At 36.8% G+C, this 18,089-nt stretch overlaps 1 protein-coding gene across 50 annotated transcripts in view; it reads left to right on the plus strand.

Annotated features, from left to right (window-relative positions):
- Positions 1-18,089, plus strand: part of GPHN (gephyrin) — a 564,043-nt gene that overhangs the window by 320,577 nt on the left and 225,377 nt on the right. For 30 of the 50 annotated variants that reach the window (XM_070594020.1, XM_070594022.1, XM_070594030.1 and 27 more), the window contains 3 exons: positions 10,274-10,340; positions 16,315-16,587; positions 17,897-18,004. In XM_070594020.1, coding sequence (XP_070450121.1) covers positions 10,274-10,340; positions 16,315-16,587; positions 17,897-18,004 — 448 coding nt within the window. The remainder of the gene's footprint in view (positions 1-10,273; positions 10,341-16,314; positions 16,588-17,896; positions 18,005-18,089) is intronic. The other 20 variants (XM_070594056.1, XM_070594044.1, XM_070594028.1 and 17 more) reach the window with 1 other exon arrangement.

Here is an 18,089-nt window from a genome sequence, read left to right on the forward strand (position 1 = left end):
TTTCCTCTGCTTGGAATGTTTTTCCCACTCTACCTCTGTAACACCTGTTCTTCAGGTAACAGCTCAGATTTTCATACCTTCTAGAACCTTCCCTTACCACCCGTACACTCCCTCACCTAAGACTAAAATGCCCTGCCTATCGTTCCCATAGCTTTTAATGTACTAGAGCACTTTTTAAATTATCTTAACATTTATTGATATTTTCCTCTAAATCTGTAAACTCCCCTAAGGCAAGACTCTACACATTGTTGTAGGCCCATTAGCTAACACTGCTTTGCCCATGGTAATTAAGAATTTGCTGAATGAATGAATGAATTCACTGTGGTGACTATATGTATTTTGGAAGGTGTTTTTAAATAACAAAAATAAGTTAAATTATCTCACAAATAATCAGCAAATAGGTTCAGGGTTTTTTGTGCTTGTTTTTTACCCCTGGTAGCTCTCCACTAGATGAGTTTATACTGAAATTAATGACAATTCAACATATTACTCAGGCTTGTGCACTAGCCAAGTTGACTTAATTATTAAATATGTTCTTTAAAAAAAGACTACTTTGGCATTACCATTTAATATTGACTATATCTGGCTGTTATGCCTCTTCTAATTTGATATGTTTGAAGATGACGAAAACTAAAACATTATTTCAAAGGAAATAAAAATTTTTATCTATTTCTTTTTCCTTTTTAATTTCTGAGGTTTATTTTATAAGTATAAATTCAGGTAATTATATCTCAGCCTTTCATTGAATAATATATTGTTATTTTAACTATAGTGCTGACAAAAATGATTTATTTTCTGTATCAGATCTAGAAATATCTGAAAATATGAACTAAAAGGCAAGTAACATCTGTCAAAAGTGACAGTAATTTATAGTTACATATAAAAAACTAGAAAATAATATACAATACCTACCTCATGGGGTTGTTGTGAATGTAACATAAAAATATCAGTAAAGTATATGCCATAGAACAAGCACTAGTTAAATGTTAGATGTTAAGTTATTTACAAGACACCTCAGTCTCATTGCCATATCATTAATGGCAAAAGAAAAAGTCATTTCTCCGCCTCTTCCCTCCCCTAAAACAGAAAAGAGAAAAAAAATAGTAGAAAAGGAAGTAAGACATCTCTAGAAAAAACAAGCCACTGTATGAGGTACTGAAACCCCTATATCACAGAACATGAACCAAAAATCATTCAACTTGTGTTTATTTTTTTCTATCAGACATCATTTTCTTTATATCTCATATCATTCCCTTTCAGTTTATCTTAAACTATTATTCCTGAAATAGTGCTTGATAATACTGAACAGAATCCATCAATGATCCCCCAATGTCTTAAGAACACATTCTAGTTCTTTATAGTGAATTCATGACTTCCAGTGTCTAATCCCAATGTACTTTTTAGGGGTAAAAGGGCCAGGGATTTGAGTATCCATTATGTACTAGGCAGTATACTATACATTATATTTCAAGGATTATATTAATCCCTACAGCAATTCAGGTTGTGAAAACTAAGCATTAGAGGGAATCAATATCTAAGCCAAGATTACACTGATAGTTAAGAGTAGTACACAAGTTCAAGCACAGTCTATTAGAGAAGTTCTCAAGCTTTACTATGGAACAGAATCAACTGGAGAGCTTGGTAAGATACTGAGTGTTGGATCTTGTCCTGGTAGTTTCTGATTCAGTAGGTCAATAGCCGTGAGGAGAGGAGAGGAGTGAGGGCATTGTGGGATATTTCACATTTCTAACAAATTACCAAATGATGCATAAGTTACTGTTGCAGACATCACACTTTGGAAACTACTAATCTTATCAGACTGCAACATCTTTCCACTGGTACTTCTTATCTCACGTTAGTGCTCTGAGTACAATGTGCTCTCACTAAATGAAAAACTTAATACACCCAAAATGCACTTGGTAGGTTTTCGTTTTTGTTTTTGGTCTCTGTGCTATTACCTTCTTTTTCCCCTCCACCCAAACTGCCCTCTTTTTCTGGTTCTTCCCCCACACTTGCCTACCTGTTAAAATATTTTCGTTTATAAGATCACTCAAATGCTACCTCTTCCATAAAGTCTTAGCCTCAGACCCAGAAGTCGATTACTTTTATTTTGAACTCATGGTACTTGATGTCAATTTATATAATCACCTACTGTCTCGTAGTTACTTGTTTGCATGTTCTAATGTTCTGTGTTACCTTTGTAAACTCTTTAAGGAATTGGGTTGCATTTATCCCATAATACTTACTGCAGATCTTTAGTTGTTTAATAAGTATTGGAATATGCTAGAACTATGGTGCTTATATTTTGAAAATTATTAAATGAGATGGTGTTTGTAAAAATCCTTTATTAACCAAATAAGGTAAAGTACTTTCTTCTTGCAATAACTGTAGACATTCTATAGCTTAAATCTACATCTCAAAACTGAAATAAATTTTTTTTTTTTTTTTGGCAAGGAAGATTGGCTCTGAGCTAACATTTCTAGCCAGTTTTCTTCTTTTTTGCTTGCGGAAGATTGTCACTAAGCTAACATCTGTGCCAATCTTCCTCTCTTTTATGTGGGATGCTGCCACACTGTGGCTTGACAAGCAGTGCTGTGTCAGCACCTGGGACCCAAAGCAGTGAACCCCAGGCCCCCAAAGTGGAGCACACGAACTTAACCACTACACCACTGGGCTGACCCCTCAAAATTAATTTTTAAACAATCAAAGAGACCAGGGAACTGACAAGTTTTTTTTTTTAAGTCTGATCTAATTTTTGGCAAAACAGAAGGCCAAAGATATTGAGGGGAAATAACAGGTATAATCTCTCATGGCCATATCCTAAGGCTTTTAATTATATCATACACACACACAGAGAAATAATGGTCTAAATATTATACCTATTATGTATGTACAATACTGATTGAAATTTATACCCACAGCTTTATCAGCACTGCTATTAGAGTGTCAAACTAGAGCAGATGAAGTGTTTTTGGAGACATAACAGGCCTGGGCTTGATGACCAAAAAATTGGAATAAAAAAATTAATTGACTTTTCATTTGCCACTAACCTTGTAGTGGAGGGAGTTAAAACTTGGAACATTCTTGAAAAGTACTATTACATTTTTGGAAAGTAGAGTCCAAGTTCCATAATACTTGATAAATTAAAAGTATACATAGAAACAACATCATTGTCAGGCAGGACAAATTCTTGGCCATTATACTTAGAAAAGGAAACTGCATAAATGCAAATGGGATGAACTTGCTGTGTAAAATTACAAAGATCTCTGAGGCCTGTATCAATCATATTCTCTGTACCCAAATGAAAAAAACTTAATGAACCAGAAGATAAAACCAGAAGACGACCTTAATGAAATAGAGATAAGTTATTTACTAGATAAAGAGTTCAAAATAATGGTCATAAAGATGCTTACCAAGGTCAGGAGAACACTGCATGAACAAAATGAGACTTTCAACAAAGAGACAATATAAGAAAATACCAAAGAAATCACCGAGCTAAAGAATACAATAACTGAAATGAAAAATTCAGTAGAGGGGTTCAACAGCACTAGATGAAGCAGAGGAAAGGATCAGCAAACTTGAATACAGGGCAATGGAATCCATCCAGTCAGAGGAGCAAAAAGAAAAAGAGTGACGATAGCTTAATGGACTTGTTGGACAACATCAAGCAGACCAATATTTGCATTATAAGGATCCTAGAAGGACAAAAGAGGGAGGAAGGGGCAGAAAACTTATTTGAAGAAATAATGGCTGAAAATTTCCCTAACGTGGGGAAAGAAACAGACATCCAGATCCAGGAAGCACACAGTGTTCTAAATGAGATGAATTCAAATAGACACACACCAAGACACATTATAATTGAATTGTGAAAAGTTAAAGACAAGGAGAGAATCTTAGAAGCAGCAAGAGAAAAACAACTTTTTATATTCAAGGGAACCCCACTAAGACCATCAGCAGACTTCTCAGCAGGAAACTTTTCAGGCCAGAAGAAAGTGGCAAAATATATTGGAAGTGCTGGGGAAAAAAACCTGCCAACCAAGAATACTTAACCAACAAAGTTGTCAGAATTGAAGGAGAGATGAAGAGTATTCCAGACAGGTAAAAGCTGAAGAACTTTGCCACTACTAGACTGGCCTTAAAAGAAATGTTAAAGTGACTTCTTTAAGTTGAAACAAAAGAGTGCTAATTAGTAACAGGAAAACATATGAAAGTGTTAATCTCACCAGTAAAGGGAAATATATAGTTAAATTTAGAATAATCTAATGTTGTAATGGTGATGTGTTGATCACTTAGAAATCTAGTGTGAAGGTTAAAAGACAAAAGTGGTACAAATAACTATAACTACAGTAATTTTTAATGAGTACATAGGATGTAAATTGTGACATCAAAAACAAAACAGGGTGGGAGGAGTAAAAATGTAGAACTTTAGAATGTCTTTGAGCTTAAGTTGTTATCCACTTAAAATAGATTGTTATAAACATAAGATTTTTTTCTAAGCCTCATAGTAACCACAAAGCAAAATCCTATAGTAGATACACGAAAGAGAAAGAAATCCAAGGGTACAGAAAATCATCAAATCACACAGGAACAGAGCAAGAGAAGAAGAAAGGAACAAAGGAATTACAAAATAGCTGCAAAACAATTAACAAAATGACAATAAGTCCATCCTTGTCAATAATTACTTTAAATGTAAATGACTAAATTCTCCAATCAAAACATATAGTGGCTGAATGGGTAAAAGAAAACAAGACCTCACTATATGCTGCCTACAGGAGACTCACTTCAGGTGTAAGGACACACAGAGACTGAAAGCGAAAGGATGAGAAAAGATATTCCATGCAAATAGAAAGCCAAAGAAAGCTGGGGTCACCATACTTAGATCAGACCAACAGACTTCAAGAAAAAGACTGTAATAAGTGACAAAGAAGGTTATTGTATAATAAAGAGGTCAATCAAAAAGAAAAAGAGGTCAGTCCACCAAGAAGATATATTTGTAAATATTTATGCATCCAACATAGGGGCACCTAAATGTATAGAGCAAATATTAACAGACCTAAAGGAAGAAGTAGACAATAATACAATAATAGGAGGAGACTTCAATACCCCACTTTCATCTTTGAATAGACCATCCAGACAGAAACTCAATAAGGAAAAATTGGATACTAATGACACTTTAGACCAGATGGACTTAATAGGTGTTTAAGGAACATTCCATCCAAAAGCAGCAGAATACACATTCTTCTCAAATGCACGTGGAACATTCTTCAGGATAGATCATATATTAGACCAAAACAAATCTTAGTAAATTTAAGATTATTGAAATCATATTAAGCATCTTTTCCAACCACAGTGATATAAAACTAGAAATCAGTTACAAGAAGAAAACTGGAAAATTCACAAATATGTGAAGATTCAACAACATGCTGCTAAACAATCAATGGGTCAAAGAAGAAATCAAAAAAGAAATTAAAAAATATCTTAAGACAAATGAAAATGGAAATACAACATACCAAAACTTATGAGAGGCAGCAAAAGCAGTTCTCAGAGGGAAGTTCATAGCCTTAAATGCCTACTTTAAGAAACAAGAAAGATTTCAAGTAAACAACCTAACTTTACCCCTCAAGGAACTAAAAAAGAAGAACAAACTAAACCCATACTTCGTAGAAGAAAGGAAATAACAGACCAGAGGGGAAATAAAGGGAATAGAGACTAAAAGGACAATAGAAAAGATCAATGAAATTAAGAGCTGATTCTTTGAAAAGATGAAATAGACAAACTTTTAGCTAGACTTACCAAGAAAAAGAGAGATAGCACTCAAATAGATAAAATTGGAAATGAAAGAGGAGACATCACAACTGATAGCGCAGAAATACAAAGAATCATAAGAAATTATGTGCAATTGTATGCCAACAAACTGGACAATCTGGAAGATACGGTTAAGTTCCTTGAGACATACAACCTACCAAGACTAAATTGTGAAGAAATAGAAAATCTGAACAGACCAATTACTAGTAAGGAAATTGAATTAGTAATCTAAAATCTCCCAACAAAGTCTAGGACCAGGTGGCCTCACTGGTGAATTCTACCAAACATTTAAAGGGGAATTAATACCAATCCTTTTCAAACTCCTCCAGAAAATTCCTGGAGGGAACACTTCCAAACTCATTTTACAAGGCCAGCATTACCCTGATACTAAAACCAGACAAGGACACTACAAGGAAAGAAAATTACAGACCAATATGCCTGATGAACATAGATGCAAGAATTCTCAACAAAATTTTAGCAAACTGAATATAACAATACATGGAAAGGATCATACACTATAATCAAGTGGGGTTTATTCCAGGGATACAAGGATGATATTCTACATCCACAAATCAATCAGTGTTATAGACCGCACTAACAAAATGAAGGATAAAAATCATATGATCATTTCAGTAGATGCATAAAAAGCATTTGACAAAGTTCAGCATCCTTTCCTGATGAAAATTCTCAACAAAGTGGGTATAGAGGAAACATACCTTAACATAATAAAGGTCATATATGACAACACAGCTAACATCATTCTCAGTGGTGAAAAACTAAAAGTCTTTTTACTCTAAGATCAGGAATAAGACAAGAAGGCTCACTGTACCCACTTTTATTCAACATAGCACTGAAAGTTCTAGCCAGAGAAATTAATCAAGGAAAAGAAATAAAAGCCACCCAAATCAGAAAGGAAGAAGTAAAACTGTCTCTATTTGCACGACATGATATTATATATAGTAAACCCTAAAGACTCCACCAAAAAATGTTAGAACCAGTAAACAAGTTCAGTAAAGTTGCAGGATACAAAATCAACATATAAAAATCAGTTGCATTTCTATACACTAATAGTGAACCCATCAGAAAGAGAGATTAACAAAACAATCCCATTTACAATTGCATCAAAAATAATAAAATACTGAGGAATAAATTTAACTGAGGAAGTGAAAGGCCTGTACACTGAAAACTATAAGACATTAATGAAAGAAACTGAAGAAGACACAAATAAATGGAAAGATGTTCCATGCTCAGAGATTGGAGGAATTAATATTGTTAAAAAGTCCTTGTTGCTCAAAGCAATCTGCATATTCAGTGCAATCCCTATCAAAATTCCAATGGCATTTTTCACAGAAATAGAATAACCTTTCCTAATGGAAGCACAGAAGACCCCAAATAGTCAAAACATCTTTGAGAAAAAAAAACAAAGCTGGAGGCATCACACTTCCTGGTTTAAAACTATATTACAAAGCTATAATAATCAAAACAGTATGGTATTGGCATAAAAAGAGACACACAGATCAGAGGAACAAAATAGGGAGTCCATAAATAAACCCACACATATATGGTCAATTAATTTATGAGAAAGAAGCCAAGAATATACAACAGGAAAAGGATAGTCTCTTCAATAAGTGGTATTGGGAAAAATGGACAGCCACATGCAAAAGAATGAAATAGTATACTATTAAATAGGATACTATTAAACCATACATAAAAGTCAACTCAATATGGATTAAAGACTTGAAAGTAACACCTGAAACCATAAAAATCCTAGAAGAAAACATAGAGGGTAAGCTTCTAGACATGGTTCTTGGCAATATCTTTCTGGATTCATTGACTCCAAGAGCAGAGTCAACAAAAGCAAAAATCAACAAGTGGGACTACATCAAACTAAAAAGCTTCTGTACAGCAAAGGAAATTGTCAACAATGAAAAGGCAATCCACAGAATGGGAGAAAATATTCATAAATATAGATCTGATAAGGAGTTGATATTCAAAATATAAGAACTCATACAACTCAATAAGAAAAAAGAAAATAATCTGATTTAAAAATGGGCATTCAAATCAAAACCATAGTGAAATCACCTCACACCTGTTAGAATGGCTATTATCAAAAAGACGAGATAACAAGAAGATGTGGACAAAAGGAAACCCTTGTGCACTGTTGGTGGGAATGTAAATTGTTCAGCCACTATGGGAAACAGTATGGCAGTTCTTCACAAAATTAAAAATAGAACTACCCTCATGATCCAGCAATTTTATTTCTGGGTATTTATGCAAAGGAAATGAAATCACTGTCTCAAAAAGATATTTGCACCCTCATGTTCATTACAGCATTATTTACAATAGCCAAGACATGGAAACAACCTAATTGTCCATCAGTGGGTGAACTGATAAAGAAAATGTGGGGGGAGGGGGTGTATGTGTGTATACATATATAAAGGAGTATTAGCATAAAGCAGAAGGAAGTCCTGCCACTCACAACAATATGGATGCACTTTGCATTTTGCTAAGTGAAGTAAGTCAGAGAAAGACAAATACTGTATGATCTCACTTACATGTGGAATCTGAAAATAACCAAATTCGTAAATACAGAGAATAGAGTGATCATTGCCAGAGACAGGAGTTGGGGAGTGGGCGAAATGGGTGAAGGTGGTCAAAAGGTACAAACTTCCACTTAAAAGATAAATAAATTCTAGGGATGTAATGTACAGTGTGGTGACTACCATTAATAAAACTGTATTGTATATTTGAAAGTTTCTGAGAGTAGATCGTAAGAGTTCTCATCAAAAGAAAAAAAATTTGTAACTATTTTTAGTGATGGATGTTAACTTGTGTAACCATTTTGCAGTATATACATATATGAAATCATTATGTTCTACACCTAAAACTAATATGATGTTATTTGTCAATTATATCTCAATTAAAAAGAAAAGATACGGAAAGTTTTAAATAAATAGCTATCAATTCTTGTGAATAGAACAAGAAAAAAAAACAATAAAGTATAAGACAATTTTAGGTTGTTTCAGAGAGTGAGAGCAGCTAAAGAATAAACTCAACCATAGGAAGAAGTTTTGGAAAAAACATTTCCTACGTGACTTTTACAATCTTAGTTGTAAAACTTTAGAAATAGACTATTCTAATCCCTTTGTTTTCAAATTATGAAAATGAGATGTTGCCAGGTCAAAGTAACACAGCCAATTAGTGGCAAAACATGATTACAACTCTCATATGAAATCCAGGTCTTGAGAGGGCCAGCCTGGTGGCGCAGCGGTTAAGTGTGCACATTCCGCTTCCACGGCCCAGGGTTCGCCGGTTCGGATCCCGGGTGCAAACACGGCACTGATTGGCAAGCCATGCTGTGGTAGGCATCCCGTATATAAAGTGGAGGAAAATGGGCATAGATGTTAGCTCAGGCTCAGTCTTCCTCAGCAAAAAGAGGAGGATTGGCCGCAGATGTTACCTCAGGGCTAATCTTCCTCAAAAATAAATAAATAAATGCATGCATACATACATACATACGTATGTACATAATACATACTTTAAAAAAAAAGAAAAAAAAGAAATCCAGGCCTTCAACTCTTGACTTTAGTCTTCGGTGCTTTTCCACTCTTTATGTTTCTTATTGCAGCACTTAGTTTAAAAGTGGCCCGGAAATTTACAACGATCTCTGAAAGACCTTTCTACTTTAAATTGCCTGTGTTTATCAGTGGATCTGTTAGCAACTGAGCTCTCCAAACTTCCCCGCTGCCATTCATTTGTGAGAGACCTTATTTTACTTTAAAACTTAGAGACTTCCTGAGATGCAGGAGTGTAAATGTAAGTCTCAGCTCAACTCTTGGGTGCCTTATGTGTTAGACTTCTGAACGTAAATATTACTATACCAGGCATTTTTTTTTTTTTTTTTAAGATTTTATTTTTTTTTTTCCTTTTTCTCCCCAAAGCCCCCCCGGTACATAGTTGTGTATTCTTCGTTGTGGGTTCTTCTAGTTGTGGCATGTGGGACGCTGCCTCAGCGTGGTCTGACGAGCAGTGCCATGTCCGCGCCCAGGATTCGAACTAACGAAGCACTGGGCCGCCTGCAGCGGAGCGCGCGAACTTAACCACTCGGCCACGGGGCCAGCCCCACTATACCAGGCATTTTTTAATACACTCTCTCATTGAAATCTTTGTATGAGATATGAAGAAGCTGAAGTTAGAGAAAGAAGATAATTTGGCCATTATTTCTTTCAAATGGTTAATTTATTCTGATCCCATATTCAGTGCATTTTTCCAGTCCATCACACTAACCATTATTGTAAAAACCTCACCAGAGTGCCCAGTTTGGATAGCAATTGGTGAATCTCTAGCTGTAACAATTTTATTCCTAAAACATTTGTTCACTGTACAATGGTTGATCTTTGCTGTTGAATGTATTTAAACCAACCATTCTTTGCAATTTAGTATTCATCCAGTTTCTCTTTCCTTTCAGGCCTGTATGTGGAATCAGAGGGAAAACTCTCATAATTAACCTGCCAGGTAGCAAGAAAGGATCTCAGGTAAGCAACCTTGACATTTATATGGTTCAGTGTAAAGAGTTTTGGCCAACTGTGAGAGTTAGCCAACCAAAAATTTAGAGCAGTCTACAAGATTGCCCTCACTTCTGACACCAATTTCAATTTAGTACATTCCCCAAACTACCCTCAGTTTCAATAATTCACTAGAAAGAGTCACCAAATTCACTGAAAGATGTTATACTCATGATTATGGCTTATTAAAGGGAAAGGATACAGATTAAAATCAACCAAGGTAAGAAGCACATAAGACAGAGTAGAGGAGAGGTACTAATTGTGGAGCTTCCGATATCCTTTCCCTGTGGAATCATGGACACATTACTCTCCTGGCATCAATGTGTAACAACACAAGGAATATTGCCAAACAGGGAAGCTGCAAGCCTTTGATGTCCAGAGTTTTTATTGGGGGTCATCACATACTGCCCATGTGGCTGACTTTTAGTCTCTAGCCCTTCCCAGAGGTTGGGCTGATACCTTTACTAACACTTTCCAGAGGCAAAATTGATTCCACATTGACCAAAGACTCCATCATAAATTACGCTATTAGACTGTCTGGTGGCCAAAGTCCTCCAGGCAAACAAAGACACTCATATTACTTCCCAGTAACTGAGGGCAAAGGCAAGACTCTTTTTGGATAAGGTTAATTCTTCATTACACAAGGTATCCTCTAGCCTTTGACCAAGGTCTCTTACAGCAAAACAATCGTATTTGACCAGGCATCTATATTTGCTATATTTATATTACAGATATGTTTATATATATACAGATGCATGCATATGTATACATTTATATTACATTTATATACATTTATGTTACAGATACAACAGTATCAGTGTGAATATGTCTAAGATTTGAAGGAGCCAGTGTGGGATAGGGATATATTTAGGGAAACAACCAGTCCATCCTCTAAAGCCTTTATACACATTTTCATATTTTTGTGCTAATTTAATAATTTTCCACCTTGATGTACTTCTATTTGTACCTTATGATACATTTGCACAGAACTATTTACCATAGAAATTAGTTCTCTTGCTCAGACCAGTCATTTTCCATTGGTATTACATTTTGAGGAGGCTTTAACTCAATTTCCCAATAGATATGACCATCAATATCTGTATTATAATCTTACTGACAATGCCAGTATTATAATATATCCCAGTACAGTGGTAGCTATAACCTGACAAATGAGACTCAGAAGATAGTGGTATATTACCGGAGTCCTGCACAGACGTTAGTAGTTAGCCTAGACCATCATCATATCGTTTGACCAAAATCTCCCCCAGAGCAATGCTACTTAGGTTTACAGCTTGTCAGATTCCAAAAGCGGTAGTCATCTCAGCAACATATGGCTTTACCTTTTCCATCATCTGTTACAACTGAGCTAAGAAACAATATCATCTCTTGGTCTAAGCCTCTTTTGAGACACCAATATAATATTGGATTTCCCTTGTTGCCTAACCCATTTATTCATTCCTTTACCTTCAGCTACCATTCCTCCTTCTCTCCATTTATATAGAACTTTTCCTTTGATAATCTTTGAACGAGGCACTTGGTTTGGCCATTGTGCTGGTACAGATTGCCAGCAGTATTACTGCTTTAGCAAGTGCCTCCCGCTCAGTCCATCTCCGTTAATATATGGTAAGGTTACATAAGAACAGAACTAATGGACGGTCTCAAACACCAGGCAATATAACTGCATTCACGATTAACCCCAATTTGGCCAGATGGAGTAAGACACAATCTACCCCATCAGGCCCTTAGGAATTCTGACATAAAGGTTTAAAGGTATAGTTACACTTTCTGCTGAGGAATCATCCCTGCTTCTGGCACCTAGTTGCAGCCCAGGTCCTAGGACCACTGTGTCAGTAGTAGAAAAGACAGTTGAGGTGACATGGGGCAAAAAGAAAAATTAAAGTCCTAAAGAAAAAAGTACAGTCATTCCAGCATCCTCTCTCAACCCTCTCTTCCCCAGAAAAGTAAAGGAAGCTATCTAGTGGGGACTCTCCCTTGGCCTCCTTCATGTTGAGTGTGATCACATACTAATGAAGGCATGTCAGCCAGCCCTTCATGCCTTTATCTCCTTGCATTTTAGACAACACGTTTCAATTGCCCATTCCAATTTTCTATCATATTGCTCTGAAGATGAAAGTGCGTTCCTTGATCTAAAGAAATGTGACTCCATGGTCATTGATACAATTTCTTCTGTTCTAGTCCTTTTACAGTATGCTGAGCTTTTGCACCTACCACTGGGTAAGCAAAGCCCAGTCCAGAGTGTCTATTTTTGTTAGGACCTATTTGTAGCCTCCAGGGGCTACTGGCAGCAGTCTAACTGCCAGCCATGTGCAGGACCTTCCCCTGTGGAATCTGCTGCACAGCCCTCTGCATTCTCTGTCTCTCTTGTTAGCAGACAGAGCAGTTCTTGTTGGCATTTTGTGCCTCAGAGGGTGCAAGGGGAATATATTTAGATTCAGCCCATCTCTGCATTGCCACAGCCTCCCAGTGTCCACTCATCTCATGGGCTCAGGTGGCCATGTCAAACAAGCATACCGTGCTATCTGCTCACCAGTTCCAATCAACTTCCAATTCTGGAAGGGGGTTCTTCTGATGGGCATTATCGTATCCTACTTTAATATCCTCCTTACATTCCCAGAGTGATTTCCAAAGGGCCATACCCTATACCGGCCTCCCTTTAATAGACCAGTTTTCTATTGCCCTTCTGCCTGACTATATGGCCAGGCCATTGGGCACTTCCCATGACTTGGTAAAAACCTAAACATAGGGGCAAACATCATGTAGTTCAGCCTATTGAGCTGATTTGTTTTTACCTTCTTCAATCAGAGTGGCGGCCTTCCAAACAGGATGTTGTCCCTTCATCTTGGAATTGCCATCCATAAACCAAGCAGCTCTTTGTTGATCACTAGAAAGCTGTTTATAGGGCACCGCCCAGGTGGCCCAAGTGGCCATAGGATCCAGCAGCTCCTCAGGTGGTTCCGAAGTCGGCCCTAGGTGAAAAGAGGCTACCTGCTCGTGAGTACCTCCTTGCATTCTACTGGTAGCATGATCTTATATACACCATTTCCATTTTATTATGGAAGTCTCCTGGGCATAGCCTTCCTCACTAGAGTGTTTCTCAGACATTACCCAAGACATTATGGGTATTTCAGGTTTCAAGATTATTTTATCTACTTCAGTCAGAAGGACGCTCAATTAAAGTCCACTAGCAAGCTAGTAATTATCTCTCAAATGGAACCTTTCTGGTCCAAAATCCTAGCAGTTATTGCTAGGTGGCACTCACAGCTTTTTGCCAAAAGCCCGGTCTGCACTTCACACAGGACCATTGTACAGCAAATTAGTGACCTGTGTAGGTTCAGGCAATCTTATTGGTTCCCATTTAGTATGTCCAATCTACATTGACGGAGGAGTGAATTTACATGCCTTCTGTTTTACAATACTAGGTAGGAGAAGAATTCTCCAGTCATCAAATACAATATCCATCCCATAATACATTCAGGTAAAGGAGACTCACTACTTAACATAAAGTTCACTGTCCAAACGTTCTAATTTTCATCCAAACTTTCACCTTAATCCCATCAACTGTTGCATTCCTATATCCTCCCAATCTAACTGTAACCCCATTAGGACTTCAGTGGTTTTAGAATAACAGCACATGGGGCTCCCATGTTAAAGAGTCCCAGAAAATTCTCTTCTCCATCCCCTGACCATTTTACCCATTCATGTGCAACATGGCCTTGGATTTCTAGGCCTGGGTTTGAGCCAAGGGATCCAGATCCTTTTGTCTGGCCTTATCTTGATTAGATTATGGGACTATCACTTAAGGTGATTCAAGGTGAGGTTTCTTATAGTCATCTTTGCCTTCTAGCTTTTTAAGTTCCTCCAAAATAGGGTAAATAGAGATTTGTTTAGGACCTTTCAGTGTTGGGAGACCAGCAGGGGCTCCCATTTGTCCATTCAACCCACAAAAGTGCTACATTAAGCCCTTTGTTTGCCCCCATCAGTATTCACTTTATTCGTTCATTTCTTAATAACCATTTAAATATTTCCACCCTGGTAAGACAAGTCCCTTGAATCTCTAGTTTCTCTTTCCCCATTCTCTTATTAATCAGTCTAACTTTATTGACTATTTATTGCTTCGACTTAACTTTTTCCTTTAGAAGCAGCTCTGAGGCTAGCCAGCCAGAATCCAAGTTTGGCCCAGCCTCAGGATCGCCCCCAATATTATCCCTTACTTTCGTTTTAGCTGGTACAGATGAAAATAACCAAGAGATTGTGTATTTACCTAGTTTCTTGTTATTTTGCATTTCTTTATGCATCCACTGACACAGCTCCTTAGGAACTGGATCTTTCATTTAGAAATTCCATTGCTAATTTTTATTTCCAATAGCTAATTGCAGCACAGCTGCAATTCCGTACTTGGGGTGACCCTGTGTTCATCCAGGCTCTAAAGATTTTTCATCCCCTACCCTCTGTTCCTTTCTTTTCCCAGATCACATGTTTCAATGAGTCAGGATGTTTCTAGCAAACCCCACTTCTAACACCAACTGTGAGGAGTTTTGGCTGCAAAAGTTAACCAACTGCAAACTTGGAGCACTCCACAAGACTGCCCTCACTTCTCACACCAGTTTCAATTCAGGGGATTTCTAAAACCACCCTCAGTTTAATAATTCACTAGAAGGACTCACAGAATTCACTGAAAGCTGTTATATTCACAGTTATGCTATATTAATTACAAGAAAAAACTCCAGATTGAAATCAGCCAAGGGAAAATGTGCATAGGGCAGAGTCTAAGAGATGGACTAAATGAGGAATTTCTGGTCATCCTCTCCCATGGAGTCAGGGACAGCATTACCTACTCTTAATCGTAATGTGAGACAGTACCCACAGAGTATTGCTAAGTAGGCATTCTCACCTTTGCCTTTGGTGTCCAGAAGTTTTACTGGTACTCAATCACATATTGCCTGCATGGTTGACCTTTAGTCTAGCCCTTTCCAGAGGGGAGACTGATGGCTTTAGTCTCCATTTCCTTCCAGAGGCAAAACTGATACCATGTTTCGCAAAGCTCTCATAATAAACCACACTGTTAGACTATCCAGTGACCAAAGCCCCCCAGGCAACAAAGATGTTCCTGTCAGTCATGACATTCCAAGGAACTAGAGATCACCTCCCAAAAGCTGAGAATAAAGGCCAGACCTCTCTTTGGTCAAGGTTAAATTCTTTCCTATATAATCTTTATCAATAAAGTGATTGAGTCAAACAAGGAGAGGTCAAAAGATGAGGTACCCTTCCAGGTATTCCAGTAGCCCTCCGTAAATTTTAAGATATTTCTTTACATCTTAGATTTTAAGGTAAGTTACCTTAACTATAAAAGAAAGACCTCTGCCCAAACTTATTTCCCAAACATATCTATCCCTATGTTCCGATTTTAAAGTTCTCAGCTATTTCTTTTGGTGATACATTATAGGTAATAGTGGGCACCTGAGCAGGAAACTGAATTGACTTTTATGCAATGCTCTGTACAAATTTGTATGTATTTTTACATGTTGTACAATGTTGTCTCGCTATACTTTATGATGATAGTCAGAACTTTAGCACTGGGAATAAAATAGTTCAGTCCTCAGTTAGTGCTCTGCTCTACTAGAAAGGTGAAAACTATTCTTGCCTTTCACATAATGTATCTTTTAAACCCCAAAGTTGTGAGGACATTTAACTTAAAAAATGTATTGTGTGCTTATAGAGTACTGTAGTTCTTCAGCTTATGGAGAATACTGTAATATATGCCATGCTTACTTCATATTTCACATTGCAAAGGCAATGCTTTAAATATTCCTTAAGATGATGGAGAGAAATACAGATCCAAAGTCACAAATAAATTTGATTTCTCCCATTTTGTATACCTATGAAAGTGCTTCATCTTCATGTTTTTTCTTCCTCTTGCATACAGGAATGCTTTCAGTTCATACTGCCAGCTCTACCTCACGCCATTGACCTTTTACGTGATGCCATTGTAAAAGTAAAGGAAGTGCATGATGAACTTGAAGATTTACCTTCCCCACCACCTCCACTTTCCCCTCCTCCCACAACTAGCCCTCATAAACAGACAGAAGACAAAGGGGTTCAATGTGAAGAAGAAGAAGAAGAGAAGAAAGACAGTGGTGTTGCTTCAACAGAAGACAGTTCTTCATCACATATAACTGCAGCAGCCATTGCTGCCAAGGTAAGCCAGCTGAGAGAGGCCCAAAGATCTAAAGGACCCGCAGGTAAATGTACTGACTTCATCCCTCTTTCCATTCCATGCTTCCATAATACCTCTTCAGGGCATCCTTAAAAAAGAACTGTGATATTCATGACACTCCACAGCTATGTTCCCTCCATAATGTAGTGTCCTTGAAGGCATTGATGTTTGTTCTGAGTTCTGAGGCATTAAAGATACTCCTGTTACCTATTGAAGTAATAGCTGCAATGATAAACAATATGACATTTAGGAACTCTTTGGAGATGTCATTTTTGTGGACATATTAAATATACTATATCTATATATTCAAAACATCAAATATTCACAGATTTTTAAAAGAGCACCAAACTGAAGGTAAGAGACCTTAGACGATTCAAAAAGCTAGTTGAGAAAGATTAATAGATTTTTTTAAAAGACAAGGCTTTTCAGCAATTAACTAAGCACTTATTTAAATATTACTTGGCACAAATTACCCTAGTGGTATAGAGAGGAAACGGATATATTTGCATTTTTAATTTAATAAAGTAATAAATATTATTAGGACAGTACCAAAGTATTACAAATTCTCTTTGGATACTTCTGAGAATAAATAGAGTACCATGAGGTACTTGAGTAAATTTAGTCATCTTAAAGGCACAGAACATGATTTACATTATTATCCATACAGTATGCTTTAAAATCTTTAGAAAGTAACATAGCACTTCTTGGAATAATGATTATTCATTGATTGAGAGTATAAAGACTGAAAATCAAATCACTATATGAAGTAATTCCTAAACTTTCATGGATCATCCAGATATTTTGGCCATGAGCATAGCATGAGAGGATTTTTTGACAACATACAGATTAGAAAGGATCATAGAGATCCTTTGAAGTGTCCATTCAGACAACCAGTAGATGGTTCTTTCACTGAAGACCAGGTGATCCTGTCTCAAGATCCATTCAATGATAAGTCCTTACTTAAGCCTAGCAACTATTTAACTTGTGTGTGAGGTTTGTTTTGTTTTGTTTTGTTTCATTTTTATAGAACTGATTGGTGAAATAAGTACATTTTAAAACCATTTTATCTTCTTTCTCTTTTACTCTTAATAAAAATTACCATCAATTTCAGTCTTAAGAAAAAAGCTTCTAGAATTTGAAATCTAAACTGATTTTGTCATTCTACATTTGAAAAATTTTGACATTTCATTGTTCCATTTGTTTTCACCCTTTTTCCTTTCCAGTCATTTTGCTTGTATAGTTTCATGTTTTCCTGTCACTATATTCATAGTTGTTATGTGTTGTGCATTAGAAGCATCCATTCTACACCAGTCCTGCTGTTATCATGGCACACGGTGAGCAGCCCATCCCTGGTCTCATCAATTATCCCCATCATGCAACAGGCAGTGCAGATGAACGGGTAAGACAAGAGGCTTTTGCATTAATGATTTTGCAAGCATTAAGCCTATCTCCTATCCTTGGAGGTAGGCTATAACATATTATGG

This window comes from Equus przewalskii, chromosome 25, assembly GCF_037783145.1.
Source record: "Equus przewalskii isolate Varuska chromosome 25, EquPr2, whole genome shotgun sequence".
In the NCBI taxonomy this organism is placed as follows: Eukaryota; Metazoa; Chordata; class Mammalia; order Perissodactyla; family Equidae; genus Equus; species Equus przewalskii.